The sequence below is a fragment of the Rhinolophus ferrumequinum genome, chromosome 14 (genome assembly GCF_004115265.2).
Source record: "Rhinolophus ferrumequinum isolate MPI-CBG mRhiFer1 chromosome 14, mRhiFer1_v1.p, whole genome shotgun sequence".
Lineage (NCBI taxonomy): Eukaryota > Metazoa > Chordata > Mammalia > Chiroptera > Rhinolophidae > Rhinolophus > Rhinolophus ferrumequinum.
The window spans coordinates 41,123,882-41,141,755 of NC_046297.1; the positions used below are offsets into that span (position 1 = coordinate 41,123,882).

At 32.6% G+C, this 17,874-nt stretch overlaps 1 protein-coding gene across 8 annotated transcripts in view; it reads left to right on the forward strand.

The window, feature by feature from the left end:
* VPS13B (vacuolar protein sorting 13 homolog B) overlaps positions 1-17,874 on the forward strand; it is a 719,992-nt gene that overhangs the window by 271,662 nt on the left and 430,456 nt on the right. For 7 of the 8 annotated variants that reach the window (XM_033126656.1, XM_033126657.1, XM_033126651.1 and 4 more), the window contains exons 20-21: positions 8,326-8,435; positions 15,423-15,570. In XM_033126656.1, the coding sequence (XP_032982547.1) occupies positions 8,326-8,435; positions 15,423-15,570 (258 nt within the window). The remainder of the gene's footprint in view (positions 1-8,325; positions 8,436-15,422; positions 15,571-17,874) is intronic. The other variant, XM_033126654.1, reaches the window with a different exon arrangement.

A 17,874-nucleotide genomic window follows, 5' to 3' on the forward strand; every position in this document is an offset into this window, starting at 1 on the left:
TGCCTGAATTGTATTGGATAAATACACGCAACCGGGATGAGTTGACTCAACTTTGAATTCATGACCAAGGAACAGAGATGGGTCCTTAATGTTGTAAAGCAATAGCATGTGTCACTATTTCACACATTTTGCAGTTACCTGAAGCACTCATAACCTCTTTTCCATCCTATTCTTAACTGATGACATTCTTATTTATTAAGAAAACTCAATTGAGTCAGTGGCTAAAATGAGCTCTTTAATACTTAGTATTGCAATTGGCCAGAGAATGGAAAGGTCAATGGTGGTAGGAAGTCTTAATGGCTAATTTGAATCAAAGGATGTGCAGAATTTGGAGAGATGGAAAGAAAAAAATACATATGTACATAAGTAGGCATTTGATAAATATTTTTTATTTGATCTGAATTGGGCTTGACAGTAACATTTGGCTAATCAGAGGACAGTGAAGGAGTCTATCATCAGTTGAAAAATAAAATAAATGCATTGTTACACAGTTTTATTTCCAATTACCACCATCTTGTTCTTTGTGCTCTAAGGGCATATATTTTACTTCTATGTGCAATACGAATCCCATGTTGTACTGTTATTGTTTCTACTTTAAACATCGAGTGTTTTTAAAGAGATTTAAAGATGTATATATATATACATATATCTATATATCTATATATCTATATATCTATATATCTATATATCTATATATCTATATATATAATTGTACCTGTATATATATTATATATAAATAAAAGTAGAATATTTTAAAGAGGTTCTCTTTATTTACCAATATATTTCTCCTTTCTGGTATCCTTCATTCCTTTTCTTGAAATGAGTTTCTATCTAGTATAATTTCCTTTCATCCAAAAGTACTTTACTTGTATCTTCTAGTAGTGCAAGTCTTTTGGAGGCAAATTGGTTTCATTTTTATTTTGTCTTAATAAAAAAAATATTTTCAATTGATAGAGAAATCTGGGTTGTCTTTTCTTCTTTCAGCATTTTAAAAATGTCATTCCATTACTGTCCAGCCACCATTATTTCCCATGAGAAGTTACTCTTATGGTTTCTTCATATGTATTGTGTCTTCTTTTTCTCTGATTTCACTTTTTTTCTATTTGATTTTCTGCAATTTGATCATGGTTTATCTAGATCTGGTTTCCTTTTATTAATTTTTCTTGGTGTTTGCTAAGCTTTTTCAATCTGTCAGTTGATACCATTCATCAGTTTTGGAAAGAACTTTTGAAAGAATTCTTCACCTCTGATACTGTATTTTTAAAAATTCTAATGTTTCCATTTGCCTCTTTTTAATAATTTCTGTCTCTCTTCAGCAGCTCCCTTTCATCATGCATGTTTTTCACTGTGTTCTTTAAAATACTTATCTGAGTTGTTTTAAAGTCCCTGTTTGGTAATTACAATATCTGTACCACCTTTGGGACTAGTGTTAGTGACTGTTTTCTCTTTTGATAAGTGAGTCATTTCTTCTTGTTATACTGTGTATTTCCTAATTTATTAAATCGAATGCCAAACATTGTGTGTGAAAAGAATAACAGAGCCTATGATAAATAATGTTTATGCCCACAAACAAGGCATGCTTCTTTTTGACATGTTATTGGTGTAGTTGAATTGGGTCTGGTCTTTGCTTTGTCTTCTGTAGTTGAGCTGGATCTGATTCTTGCTTTACTTACATTAAATTTACTGCAGGCTTCACAAGTTTTGAGAGCAGGATCAGTATCTTTCTTTTAATATGGACTGTGATTTTCTCTCAGTTCTCCTGACCTACCTTCAGACTTCAGCATGCCTTGTTCACCTGTCCTTACATAGGTATCTCTTTTAGTGCCTTTTCCTTTTCCTACTCATCGATTGCCCCACTTGGTGCTCACTGAAAAGTTCAGAGTGCCTATGGGATGTCTTTCAGTTCTTCTTTGCGCTCAGACTTCATTGAGCTCCACAGACCGGCATCTCAGTGGGGTCTTTCTCATCTCTTCAACCCTGTTCCCTATCCTTCTCATGAGCGTTTGGTGGAGGCTTGTTGAAAAGAGATAACAGATGGGTGGACTTCCCTTGTGTCTAAGATTCTCAGAGATTCTAAACTATCATACCAGCCCCCAATAGGTCTCTAAGCATTTGTTAAAAGTTCAGTTGTTTTCTTACCAGCTTTCTTCTACTGCTGTGCCAAAAATGAAAGCTGGTATATATTCCGCTTCTCCAATGAGGAGCCTTTCACTTTTCTGATTTTTGTTCATCAGATGTCTTTGTGAACTCTGCTATCTGACGACTATTGAAAAGCTTTGATCGGTTACTTGAGTTGTTCTTATTGTAATGATGGCATAGGGTTCTCTTGTGATTTTCTGTATGCTAAGAAAAGGGGAAGTAGTTGTTAATGAAATAACATGAACTACCATACACACATAATTAAAAATCTTATGTTTCATTTACACTAAATTTAACAATTACTTTGGATAAAATTGCCAGTAGTTGGCAGCTCATCCATGTTCTGCTTTTTCTTAGACTCTGATTAATCTGTCTTGCCTTTATCACCCACCTTGTTTTTGAAGTATTGATTTTTCCTTTTTGTTAGCTGTTTAGCCAGAATTCTTGAAATTATTCTTGAAAGTAAGAGTAGCAAATAGTTTCTTAAGAGCTATACAGATCTAAAAAGTCCTTACTTTGCTATAGCTGCATAATAGAAAAATCGTGATTTTTTTTTTTTTTTTTTTTTTTTTTTTTTTTTTTTGCCATTTAAACTTACATGAAGATTAATATGTCTGTGTTTTTTTCCTCATTCATTGATTCAAGATAAAATGCCGGGCACTTTTTCCCAATTATAAGTTGATATTTTACAAGACAATCTCATTGGTTTACAAGGGCTCTATAGCTAACAAGAAGCATGTATGTTTAATTTTAATGCTCTGCAACTCTGATCTTTATCCCTTATTTCAGCTCTCATTTCTCAGTTTTTAGGATGTAACTGAAAATGACAGTGGTGCCTTGGTTTAACTAATTGGTGAAGCCTGAGTGCAATATGGATAAGTGAACCATTTGGCAATGAGCAGAAAAGTAAAGCACACTTTTTTCATTAGTTGTCTCCCAGGCTAAAATTAAACAGAATAATATATTGCCAATTTTTTTAGTGATTTATGGGGGATCTGTTCTGAGTCAGCTTCAGTATCAGACTAATTGTCTGCACACTTATATGTCAGAACTTTTGTGTTATTTTAAAGGCTATGTCTTGTAAATTGAGTATAACATGAAAATAATTCTTTTTTATTTAAAAGAACATTATCTCTAAATTATAATTTTAACTAAATTGACATTAAACTAATACCTTATTCTATTTTATCACCTATTTAACATTCATGAAGTTCAAGCCTGGTTGTGAGTAATTTTTGGTATAATTTAACCATAGACTTATATGAACATTTAATGGTGAAATATTTTTTAACTTGTTCAGTATAATAAATATGACTTTCAAGATTAATTTTCCTAGTGAAAATGTTTGTCACATTTCTTTTCTTTTTCTTTCTCTAAAATCCCAATTTAAAAAGTGTGCTAAGAACATATTGAGAAAGTTTTAAAACATTTACTCAACACATTTAGTTTTGGGCACATCTGAAAAGACTTTTAAAATAAGTTGCCTAATATGGAGAATGTCTGAAATTTCTTAATTTACTTTCGTCTTTTGCAGTTTGTGTACTTTTAAATATGGACACTGCTTCGTTTACATAAGATTTTTTTTGGTATTTTTCATCATAATTAAAGTTTTTTATATATGGCTTATACTTGAGATAGATAATAAGAGAATTAAACTTATGCTGACATTTATTTTACAAAACCAATTTAGTTTCTTCTTCTTATGTTATTATCTTTTAAATATAATAGTTAGTAGATTGAAAAGAATGTATGTAATATATGTGTAAGTTTTAAAGTAAAATCATAATAATGAATACCATTTACTGCTTGCTAAGAAGTTGATTATTTGCTTTTTTATTCCCCATGGGATCTTTTTTATTTCTCCCCATTCGTGGTGTTTTTCTGATCTTTTTCTATTCAGTGTTGTGTAGCTTCTTTTTTGTTTGTTTAGTGTTGGTTTATTTTTACTTATCCAGTTTGGATTCCTTGGGCTTCTTGGGTTTGAGGTTTTCTATCTAACAATTTTGTAAACATCTCAGCTATTATTTTGTTGTTAACACTATTACCTCTATCCCATTCCTTAATATCACCCTCTGAAATCTAATTAGACATGCTTGGTCTTCTTACTTAGTCCTCATATCGCTTATACCCATTTTAATAGTTTTCTTTCACTTTTTTCTATCTCAGATGCATTTTAAATTATCTTACTGTGTTTCTTCCATTCCACTATTTTTTCTTCAACTATATTTATTCTGTTGTTTGACTTGTCCAGTGAGTTTTTTTACTTCAACAATAAATTTGTCATTTCTGTGATTTCCATTTTTCTTTCAAATCTGTTCTTTGCTGATACTTTCTCGTTGTTTGCTCCTCTTCATGATTCCATACTTTTGTACTTGAAATATTTTATACATGGCTTTTTAATGTTCTGTATTTGGATATCTCTAGTGCTTGAAAAGTGTATATTTGTTGTTTGTTGATTTTTCTGAGTCTAGCTCAAAGTGGCTTGCCTTCTGCAGTGCTTTCTGATTTTTGATTTTTTGTTATGGGAATCATTTACAAATCTTAATTAGTGACCGTTACTGACAATGAATTGGAGACATTTTTCAAAAATAACATTTTATTCTGCTTTTTTGTTGGTGGCTATAGGGATATTCCTCAGCAAGAAAATCTAAGGCTTATTGACCTCTATTTTCTTTGTTTACAGTTTGAGAATCTTAATTACTTACTTCCATATTCTTAAATAAATATCATGATTTTTCTTGCTCTTGATTGTTCATTTTAGAGCATTATTTATTGATATCGTACTGTGGGAAATAATAATTGGCCAACTTTTGCCCTCCTTAGCTCCCATCATATATTCATGAATCATATATTCATTCTTGTATACCCATGCTCCCAATATTGTTATATCATGAGTTTGATTGTTCAATTAATTCATTTGTTTTTCTGGAATTTGTATAGTTTTATGAATATTATTCATGGCATAATCATGTTGTAACCTAAGATTAGTTATCCTTTACTTTGTAACATGTTTTTCCCGCATTAAACAATGGTTGTTATTAAGTTTTCCATGCTCCTGTCATTATATCACTTTTGTCATCCTGGGGATTCCCATCACTTTTCTCCTGTGTTAGAGCCTTTGTCTTCTGGATCCCAGTGTTTTCTTTCTTGTTGTAATTCCTTCTTTTGGTGGAACACATTTTTTATTGTTAATCATATATTATTTGTGGTTTCATTTATACTTATGTGCTATTAATTATAAAATAAATTATATTACAGTGGGCTCATATGACAGGAAGCAGTCATAGTAATTTAAATCTAATGTAATTTCATTTCTCTGTATGGATTGTAGAAAAATGTTGTAACCTTTAAGATTGAATTATATATTCTTGAATTTAAATAAATTTCTTAAACTCTCCATTTAAATGTGTTCAACTCATTTCTTTGAAAATGAAAGGTTTTAATAGTGTTTCATATTTGGGAGCAAATTCTATTTCTCACCGAAAACATTTTTGGAAAGAATGAATTGTTATAAAACAAGAACACTATTCAAATTAACTCTTGCTGCATACTATAATACTATATTTTTGTTAGTTTGTGGAGATGAGAGTCTCTGGTGTAATGGAGTTGCTAGAATTGTTTGATAACTGGATATAATTTTGGGAAAGTCCTATTTTGTTTCCATTAACATAATATAGCATATTTAAGCCTTTTTTTTTCTGTATACTAGTGGTATTTGAACAATCTACTGGTATTTGAGATAACTAGATGTAATTTTGGGAAAGTCCTGTTTTATTTCCATTAACAGAACATAGCATATGTAAGTCTTTAGTCTGTACACTACCAGTATTTGAGAAATAGAAGAATTTGGGTTTTTATGAGGAATTTGTATTTTATTACAGGAAAAATATATATTAAATTGTATTTTCCCATTGACTTCAATTATCACGCTCCTTGGCAATCATCTTGTATTTAGCTTCTCCCATCATTTCGTCCTGACATGTGTTTGAGTAAATCATTGCTCACCAGCACATATCTTGGTACACGGAGGGGGATTACTTATGTCATCTCAGCATGTTGCCTAGGAATCCATACTGATTCTGTGTCCATGAGAGAAGTAGCAGTGTGAAGTGGAACAATATACATGACAAATTTTGCTTGTTTGAGAATTATGTGCAAAGCTTTGAGAAAAGGGGATGGGCCGGCCCGGTGGCTCAGGCTGTTAGAGCTCCATGCTCCTAACTCCGAAGGCTGCCAGTTCGATTCCCACATGGGCCAGTGGGCTCTCAACCACAAGGTTGCCAGTTCAATTCCTCGAGTCCCTCAAGGGATGGTGGGCAGCGCCCCCTGCAACTCAAATTGAACACGGCACCTTGAGCTGAGCTGCCGTTGAGCTGCCGCTGAGCTCCCGGATGGCTCAGTGGGTTGGAGGGAATCCTCTCAACCACAAGGTTGTCGGTTCGACTCCCACAGGGGATGGTGGGCTGTACCCCCTGCAACTAGCAACGGCAACTGGACCTGAAGTTGAGCTGCACCCTCCACAACTAAGACTGAAAGGACAACAACTTGAAGCTGAACGGCACCCTCCACAACTAAGATTGAAAGGACAACAACTTGACTTGGGGAAAAAAAAAAGTCCTGGAAGTACACACTGTTCCTCAATAAAGTCCTGTTCCCCTTCCCCAATAAAATCTTTAAAAAAAAAAAAAGCTTTGAGAAAAGGGGAAATTTATCTTTCTCTTGCTTCTTCTTCATCCTATTTCCATATCAGTGTACTTCACTTTTCATAAGACTTGGTATTAATACTAATTGTACTAATACTAATTGTTTAAATAATCTGCGATATTATAGAACAAATGGGCTAACCTGAGAAGCTATCTGCCATTTATTCAGACTTTTTTTTCCTGTTCCTACTCGGTGGACGGTCCTTGTCTCAAAGCTGAAGATGCAATTGAGAGCAAAACTGACAAATATTCCTTCCTTTATATGCCATACATTTTTGTAGAGCTAAAATTTTTATCGAAAAATATACGTAGAAATGCAAAAACTTATTTATGGTTATGCATAAATTAAATTGCACATAAATTAAAAATGGGGTATTCTGCTTTAGTTAAGTCCTATATGAACTACTTTATATCAGAGAGGGACAAAAATATTTCAGTTAGTAGGATTGAATTGCGACTTCCTACGTTTCAACTTTGTGTTATATGTCAGAATGTTAGCCAGCATTTCATCTAGGCAGCTTTCTCTCTTTGCTTCTGAAGATTTAAAGCTGTAATTTATAATGATTTATTGAGTAGTTATTATAATGCTTTCTTTCAATTCATGAATTAGTTTTGTAATATAAACAAAAAAGGGAGATATTCTTCCATTCTCATGGCCAGTATAGAAATTGCTGTTTGCCTAAAAATATTAAGCTTATTATGCTTTTTTAAGACAAATGCATTTAATGACATATAATTCATATTCCATAAAATTCATTATTTTAAAGTACATAATTTAGTGTATATTAGTATATTTGCAAGGTTATACAACAATCACAACTTTCTAAATCCAGAGCATTTTCATTACTCCCCAGATAACCATGTATCTTTTGGCAGTTATTTCTTATTCTCTCATCCCCCTGGTTCTGGCATCCACTAATCTACTTTCCACTCTCTCTGTTTTTGCCTTCTGGCCATTTAATATAATGGAATCATACAATATGTGGTTTTCTGTGGCTGGCTTATTTAACTGTTTTCAGGGTTTATCCATGTTGTAGTACGTATTAGTACTTCATTCCTTTTTTGTGGATAAATAATTTTCCATTGTATGGCTATGCCACATTTTGTTTATCTGTTCAACAATTCAAAAACATTTGTGTTGTTCCCATTTTTTGGCTATTATGAATAATGCTGCTGTGAAAATTTATGTACAAGTTTTTGCGTGGACATATGGTTTCAGTTCTCTTGGTATATATCTAGGAATGGAATTATTGGGTCATATTTTAACTGTATGCTTTTCTTTTTGAGGAAATGCCAAACTGTTTTCACCTAAGTATTTGCACCATTTTACATTCACCAGCAATGTATAAGGGTTTAAATTCTTTCACATCCTTGTTAATACTTGCTGTTTGTCTTTTGTATTATAGCAGTCCTATGTGAGGTGGTGTCGAGCTTATTGTTTTTTTATGAGAAATTATAACAATTTTAAAATCTTGCTTTTTAGGTGCTGTACTTCTCTGTAGTGTACAAGGACTAGCAGTTAATATCGATCCAATTTTATACACCTGGCTTATTTATCAGCCCCAGAAACGAACCAGTAGACATATGCAGCAGGTGAGAAATTTTTATAATTCTCCAAATGAATAAATCTTTTCCTTTATCATTATTAGTTATATATTTCTTCTATTGATTTGATTTATGAATGTAACAGAATATAAAAATTAAAAACTACAGCTCATGTCTAAAGGAACATCTTCTAAAGGTTTTTCTTCACTTTGTTCTAATTTCATTTGAAAATTCTACTCTGTCTCCCCCCTTCCATTCTTCCTTTTATCAAATTCTTATAGAACATGAGGCAGTATCAGGGGCTACAGAAATAGAAGTCATGGTTGAAAATATCCCTCCCTCTAGAGTTATTTAGTTTATTTGGAAATATTAAGGAGTATAGTAATGCCATTCTTAGTAATTGCTATGTTAGACCTACGTACAGGATTATATGGAAACAAAAGAAAGGAACAGTTCTCATATGCAGGTGAGGGTTTTAAAAGGAGGAGTTCACAGTTGAGCTGAGCATCATAGGAGTAAGACAGACAGGAAAGGTTGTTTTAGGCTGACCTGTGTGAGCACAGGCAAGGAAGACGCAACAACTTGGCAAGAAAGGACATTCAGTGTTTCCAGACAGAGCCAAGTGTTCATATAGAGATTTGTAAAAATTGGAGACCAATTCATAAAATATTTTATTTGTAATGCTAAGGTTTTGAGATGTTATCCTAAAAGGTAAAGAGGAAGTAAGGGAAACTGATATAAATAGATTTGAATTTTTCAAAGTTTGCTCTAACAGGATGTAGAGTATGAGTGATAGAGAAATAAGACTAATGTGGCAGGGACCATTTGAGAAAAATTTTAGTTGTAAATTCTTTTTTTCTTATTAAGATATAATTGACATATAACATTTTATGAGTTTCAGCTGAACAACATAATGATTTGATATTTATGTATATTGCAAAATGATCACCACTTTAGTTTTGTTAGTTAGCATTCATTACCTATATAGTTACGGTTTTTCCCCTTACAATAAGAACTTTTAAGGTTTACTCTTTAAAACTTTCAAATATACAATACAGTATTATTAACTATAGTCATCATGCTATATATTATATCCCTTGACTTACTTATTTTATAGCTGGAAATTTATAATTTTTGATTCCTTTTACCCGTTTCACCCACCCCTCACCTCTCGCCTCTGGCAACCACTCTTATGTTCTCTATATGTATGAGTTCATTTTTTTCTTTTGTTTTTTGTTACATTTAGATTCCAAATATAAGTGAGATCACAGAGTATTTGTCTTTTTCTGTCTGACTTATTTCACTTAGCATAATGCTTTTATGTTGTTTCAAATGGCAGGATTTCCTTCCTTTTTATGGCTGAATAATATTCTATTATATTATAAATTATTCTTCCTTATTTTATTTTTTAAATAGTTTTGGGTGTACAAAACAACATAGTCATTAGACATTTATATACCTCACAAAGCAATAACCAAAATAAGGCTATTATTACTCATCTGACACTGTACATAGTTATTACAATATTATTGACTATATTCCCTATGCTGTATTTTCTAGCCCTGTGACTATATTTTTAAAAATTATAGTTGATAGTATTATTTTATATTAGTTTCGGGTGTACAGCTTAATGGTTAGATATTTATATAATTTGTGAAGTCTGGTACCCATCCGACACTATGCATAATTTTTAGAATATTATTGACTGTATGTTCCATACTGTATTTTACATCCCCATGACTCTTTTGTAACTACCAATTTATACTTCTTAGTATCTTCACCTTTCTCACCCAGCTCCCAACCCCTCTCCCATCTGGCAACCATCAGTTTGTTCTCTGTGTCTATGAGTCTGTTTCTGTTGGTTTGTTTGTTTGTTTTGTTATTTTGATTCCCCATATAAGTGAGATCATATGGTATTTGTCTTTTTCAGTCTTATTTACTTCATATACCCTTTAGGTCCATCCATGTGTTTACAAAGGCTAGCATTTCATCCTTTTTATGGCAGAGTAATACTCCATTGTATAAATATAGCACAGTTTTTTATCCAGTCGTCTATTGATGGGCATTTAGGTTGTTTTCATATCTGGCTGTTGTAAATAGTGTCACAGTGAACAATACCATAGCGGTCATATATTTTTTTGAATTAGTGTTTTGGATTTCTTCGGATAAATGGGAATTCCTGGGTCATAAGGTAGTTCTATTTTTAATTTTTTGAGGAACCTCCATCCTGTTTCCCTTAGTGGCTGTACCAATTTACAATCCCACCAACATGCTTAAGGGTTACCTCTGCTCCACATCCTCACCAACCCTTGTTTTTTGTTGATTGACGACAGCCATTCTAACTGGTGTGAGATGATATCTTAATGTGGTTTTGATTTGCATTTCTCTGATGATTAGTGACATTGACATTTTTTCATATGTCTATTGGCTACTTGTATGTCCTCTTTAGATAAATGTCTATCCAGGTCCTCTGCCCATTTGTTAATTGGATTGTTTGTGTTTTTGGTGTTGAGTTCTATAAGTTTTCATAGATTTTGGATATTAACCTCTTATCAGATGTATCATTGGTGAATAGCTTCTCATATTCAGTAGGATGTCTTTTCAATTTGTTGATGGTTTCCTTTGATGTGCAAATCTTTAATTGACTGTAGTTCCATTTGTTTATTTTTTCTTGTGTTTCCCTTGCCTAAGGCTATACATCTGTAAAAATATTACTACGGGTAATGTCTGCCTATGGTTTCTTTTAAAAGTTTTATGGTTTTGGGATTTACATTTAAATCTTTAATGCATTTTGAGTTTATTCTTATATATGAAGTAAGAAAGGTGGTCCAGTTTCATTTTTTTGCATCTATCTGTCCAGTTTTCCCAGAACTATTTCTTGAGAACAGACTTTCTTTAATGTATATTCTTGCTTCCTTTGTCATAGATTAAATGACCATGTAGGCATGGGTTTATTTCTGGGCTCTCTATTCTGTTCCATTGACCTATGAATCTGTTTTTATTCCAGTACCATGCTGTTTTGATAGCTATAGCCTTGCAGTATATTTTGATATCAGGTAGCATGATGCCTCCAATGGTATTCTTCTTTCCCAAGACTGCTGTGGCTATTTTGGGTCTTTTATGGTTTCATATATATTTTAGTATTATTTGTTCTAGTTCTGTGAAAAATGTCATTAGTGTTTTCATAGGGAGTGCACTGAATCTATAGATTGCTTTGGGTAGTATGGACATTTTAATGTTGTTAATTCTTCTTATCCATGAACGTGGTATATGCTTTTATTTATTTGTATCTTCTTTAATTTTTGACTTCAATGACTTACAGTTGTCTGAGTATAAGTCTTTTACCTCCTTGGTTAAATTTATTCCTAGGCATTTTTTTTTCTTGATGCAATTGTAAAAGGGATTTTTTTCTTAATTTTTCTTTCTGATAGTTTCTTAATGATGTATAAAAATGCGCCTGATTCTGAATACTAATTTTGTATCCTCCTACTTTACTAAATTCATTTTTCACTTCTAATAGTTTTTTTGTTGGAATCTTTGGGGTTTTCTTTATATTGTATCATGTCATTTGCAAATAATGAAAGTTTTACTTCTTCCTTTCCAGTTTGGATGTATGCCTTTTCTTTCTTTTTCTTGTCTGATTTCTATGGCTAGGACTTTCATTATATTGAATAAAAGTAGTGAATGTGGATATTCTTGTCTTCTTCCTGGTCTTAAGTAGAATGCTTTTAGCTTTTCCCTCTTGAGTAGGATGTTAGCTGTGGGTTTGTAATATATGCAGCGCGCGCGCGCACACACACACACACACACACACAGCACATACACGGAGTCTAAATAACATGCTACTAAATAATGAGTGGGTTAACAGTGAGATCAAGGAAGAAATCAGGATACCTTAAGACACAAAATGAAAACACAATGACCTAAAATCTATGGGACACAACAAAAGCAGTTCTCAGAGGGAAATTCATAGAAATACAGGCCTACCTGAAGAAATGAGAAAAATCTCAAACAATCTAACTTTCCACCTAAAGGAACTAGAAAAGAACAGCAAACAAAGCACAAAGTGAGAAGGAAGCAAATATATGGTGATGGAAGGAGAACTGACTCTGGGTGGTGAATACACAATGTGATATTTAGATGATGTATTACAGAATTGTACTCCTGAAACCTATGTAACTTTCTTACAGTTGTCACCCCAATAAACAAATTTTAAAAAAGGCCCCTCACAGGGGCAATTCCTACGAATTAAAAAAAAATTTTGTTTGGTGAAAAACTGCCATTATTCAGTAGTGACGAAAATGTAGAAACGGTTATACTCATATAATAGTGTTGTGAGTGAAAACTGATAAATTTGGCAGTATCTAATAAAATGGAAAATGAGCATATCCTATGATGCCCAAATCCCACTTTTTGATACAACTGTACTCTTACGGTTGTATCAAAGAGACTGTAAGAGACTGTACACTTACAGTATCATTCATATGAGCTTAAGAAGTCATGTACAAGCCAAGTATTGCAACATTTATTGCAATAGTATAAAATTGGAGACAACCTAAATGTCGGTCTCTAATGAAGCAGATAAATGAAACATGGCATAGTCACATGATATAGTACTTAACTGTTAAAAATTATAGACTAGGTCTTAATATAGTTCCCTCAAAATTTTATTTAATGCAAAAATCAGTTTCCCAAGGATATATGCAGTATGTGAGTAGCTATATTTTTCCAAAACCTCCCTTAAGTAAGTAAACAAATTAATACATACATAATGTGTGAGTAATTAATTTGAAGGATTGTATAAATATCGTAATATTGATTGATTGGGAAGACTGGATAGTTGGTTAGCAGTCATAGGGGATTTTAGCTTTATCTATAATATTTTATTTCCTTCTAAAAATATAAAATGTTAATAGACAGTAATTATTGGTTATATGAGAATATGGGTGTTTTATTCTTTATAATTTCCTGTGTTTTCACATTTATTAAATTAATAAAGGAGGGAAATTTTTTATAGGAACAGGGTTAGAAGGCTTTAGGTATTTTGGCATAGTGGGATATTGATGGGGCAGGGATAGAAAGATCTGGGGCTAGGGTACAGCTGAAATTTGGGGAGTATTTAGTACCAGAAGGTAGCAGAATGTAAGCAAAGCAGTGGGAGGTTTCCAAAAATAAATACTGCTTATTTTGATATTTTTGGCTCGGGTCACCCTAGTTTCAGAAAAGTGGAGGGAATATCTCATGCTTTATCTAGTATCTCTGCATGCCTGATGTGTTACGCCTACATTAGCAATTACTCAGCAAATATTTCTGGAGAGTCTTTTAAACACCATGTAGGTATTTGGAATATAGCTGTGTAGAAGACATCTAAGAGCCTCACTCTCTTGTTAGAGTTTTTGTTTGGCTTTTTACTGTATTTTTACCTATGTGAAAATGCACCCAGAGTTTCACCACTGAAAGATTCTTTTTGTTGTTGGATATTGCCAATGCCATGGCTTCGTTTATATCATCTTTTAACAATTATGCTTGAATTCAGTATCACACTATGCAGTGCACAATTTTTCTCTAATTATTTATTACATATTAATTTTTATCCTGAACTTGGTTGTAATTTTTTAGAGTACTTGATTGCATTCCAGGTTTATAAATAATGGCCACGAAATTCAAGGGATTATGGAATCACTAAACATTCGAGCATAAAGGGGTTTTCCAGTAGATTTCTCTACCCCCTTATTTTATAGATGAGGAAGTTTAAATGAATCAAAACTTACATTATGCTGAGCATTTCTCATCAAAGTCTTAAATACTATTTCCTATTTAGATTTGTATAAATATTACCAGTTTCACCAAATACTTAATATGAAAGTAGGTACTCTGCATTATGTTTCCTACAGTGTATTTAATCTTTTCATTTTCTCATTCAGCTTTCTTGTCCTGTTTTTCAGCCTAAATAACAATTTGTAAAATAATTTACCTTTTCCACTGTAGCTCATAACTTGATTATATTACATAGTTACATAATGTACCTGTGTTCTCATTGAAATAAAATCCAAATAATATTAAGTACTGTTAGTTGAGTGAGTCTTAAAGTTGGATCTATAAAAGAGTGGTTGTTGTAGTGCTGAGGGTAACATTAGACCCCACTGCAACCTGAGCAGCCCCCTACAGGTTCACCATTTGATGCAGCTGTATCACAGTTATCATCTGTTGTTTCTCGAGCTGCAATTTCCTTCTCAGTTTGTGGCTAAAACCCAACATTTGATGATTGTTTTCCACCCAGTTCAACATTGATCTTTGATCCGGCAGCAAACTTAAAAATACCTATGTATTTTTTTTTTGCCAAAAATCTGACAAGATTGTATTGGGCGTCATCAGCAGTAACATCAGACTTTATTTCAGTGAATAAAGATGAAACAGCTGCTTTATTGTTCAGTTCAGCACTCATGCATTCAATATAGAATCATAATGTTTTCCAGCTTTCTCTAGCTATAGATATTTTCTATGCTTTCTAAATATGCTGTAGATAGCACTTTGTCAGACAAAGTGGAGATTTTTTAGCTATTCTTTAAAAATATATTAACATGTACATAACCAGTTTATAGAAGTATGTCTCTAAAATATTGTTCTATGATACCTTTTTATTTTGTAGTAATCATAATTTTCAAAATTAATTTTGGTTTTGATTTGCTGTCACTATGTTGTCTGTACTTCTTACTAAAATAGATGTTAAATTTTAATTGTTTACAACTTCTCTTGATTTTCATAGAGAATTGTAATTTAACATTTAAATTGTGTCCATGTCCGTGTGTGTGTGTGTGTGTGTGTGTGTGTGTGTGTGTGTGTCTGGGGGGGGGGGGGGGGGGTGTCAGGAAGAGGGAAGATGAGAGAGATTGATTGGTTATTTGATTGACTGATTAAAATAATAAAGTCTCAACCCCAACTTGTGAAGGACTTTCCTCAGTGATGCCATGTTAAACCTTCACTGCTTTAGAAACAGGAAATAAATAATTCAGTTTTTCATTTGACTCTCTCCAGCAGCCTGTGATAGCTGTTCCTCTTGGTATGCCAATTAGCAGAAGGAAAGAGGATGAGGCATCTGTTGGAAGTGCACCCTTGGCAAAGCAACAATCATATCAGGCCTCAGAATATGCCAGCAGCCCTATAAAAACAAAAACAGTAACAGGTATGTGTGAAAAACTTTAAAGGATCTGTGATTTTGCCCTACCTCTAAGCTAATAAATTATCTAGTTATCTGGGCCACATTTTCATGAATGCTGGCCAAAGACATGGACTCCTAATACAGAAACAAAGGACTATTTTTATCTACAGCATTACTGGTAATCAGAGTGTTAGCATTTTCTTGTGTCGCTGCCCTGAGCCTAATTTCCACAGGGTGTCATAAGGAGGAGCCCGGTAATACTTACATACAGTGGATTAAATTACGGGATAGGACTCCTCAGTTGAGGGAACCTGAACCTTTTATAATGGGTAGAAAGCATGCATGCCGTTTTCTCTAGAGGGAGGTACTACATGTACCTTGCAAAACTGTAAGTAAACTTGCCTTTTGCTCAGAAGGACGACAATATTTTTTTCTTCTGAGGGTGTGCTGTACATATATCCTTGAAAACACAATTGGGAATAAAGACTCTCACTGCCTCTACTTGTAAGACATGCAAAAACACAAGAAACCCATGGAGAATTGTCTCCCAATAGTATGTTCATTCTTAAAATGAATTCTTGCAAATGACGGTATACTTTAATCTTTTTTCCTCCCCATCTTTCATTTCCTCAGCTATATCATCCAGGCAAATATAAAATAAAATTTCTAACATAAACAAATTCTTTTATTTTGGGGGTGTAATTAAAAAAAATCACTTTATGATTTCATTTTAAGTGGTGTTTTTCTGTTTTTCTAATATTTTTGATAATGAGCCACCAATCTTCAGGTGATTTGTTTTTATTTTTCTTTAGATGTTCAGCTTTAATTCACATAACTCATATTACTAACCATATTGTGAAAACTTTTATATTTTCAATAAGTGAAAATCTACTTTTTGAATGTCTGTAATGGGCAAGATTCTGTTGCGATATTGAGGGTAGAATTTTTAATAAGACATGATCCCTGCCCTTAAGGAATTTAAAATGAACGTATACATAAGGAAGTTCAAACTAACATTTGTGGTTTAGAGGAAAAATTATTATTTTCTTACCCCATTTCACAACAACAACAATAAAAATGTTAGTATACATTTTTGTGCAGTTTTATACATAACTATTAGTATTCTGTGCTCTATTACTTTCCTAAAATATGATGTTGTGTTTATATTATGGAATCATTAGACTTTTAACCAGTCAGTATCCACAGCCATTTGCTCTGTTGAAATTTTCTGTATCAATTGACAAAATTGCATATGCTTAATTTTTGTATCATAGGAACATTATCTGTAACTTGTATTGAGTTTTTAATACAAAATTAGATATTTTTTTCTCTTAGTTACTATGCTAAGTTTTAGACTTTGGATCTCTTTCACTGGTAATTTTACGTAAAGGCTCATAAATATCACATCTTAATAAATGTCCACTAACTGTCAGTTGATAAAAATAAATTTAATCTTATATGCATATTAAACACATATTCTAACCTCCTGCTTTACTATTTAATCCTGGTCTTTAAATAACACTTGATAATTTATTTAAATCAATTGTGAAGGATAAAGATGATAGAAAATGCTTACAATTTAAATGAAATTACATGACATAGAACCATATAGAAAATATGATTGTAGATTTTAGGATGCATTTGCTCTGCTTGGAGAAGTTTATATATAAATTCACATCTCATATCTGTTACATATCAATTCACAAATGTAATCAGTTAATATCTGAGATTTATTTTGCTTTCTTATACTTTCCCCCTCTTTACAAGAAAATGTTAATTTTAAATTGAAGAAAATAATAAAAGCCAAAACCGTAATTTCCTATCATTAATTATCACTTTATATAATATGAAGACACATATAAATAACACATTGTTCTTTATTTCAAATTATAATATGAACTGTGGTTCTTTGCTTTTGAGTTGTGGATATTTTGTCTTTAGTGTTTCCCTATCTCTAGAACATGTAAATTAGATATCATGTTGGTATTCTCCTTATAGATAGGTAAGGATATCAGTACTTTACCAAATACAGATTCTTACACAGGCTAGCATAAGAATTCATAGTTAACAAACTAATACCAGTGCCTTGGTTTGGCCGTTTGAGCATTTACAGGAGGTAAAAAGCCTTGGGTATAACTTTTATTCTTTACGACTTTTGTATCTTCCCCCTTGGATGCCTGCCATTTTTACTTCTGTGGAAACCTTGGTGGTAGTGCTGTCTCTGTTCTTGAGAATGCTGTGCCGACCATGTTCTTTAATTAGAATTAAGATTCAAAAATTTCTGTTTTATTTTTAATTAGAGTATACAGTTCCTGTTCTGCTTTTAAT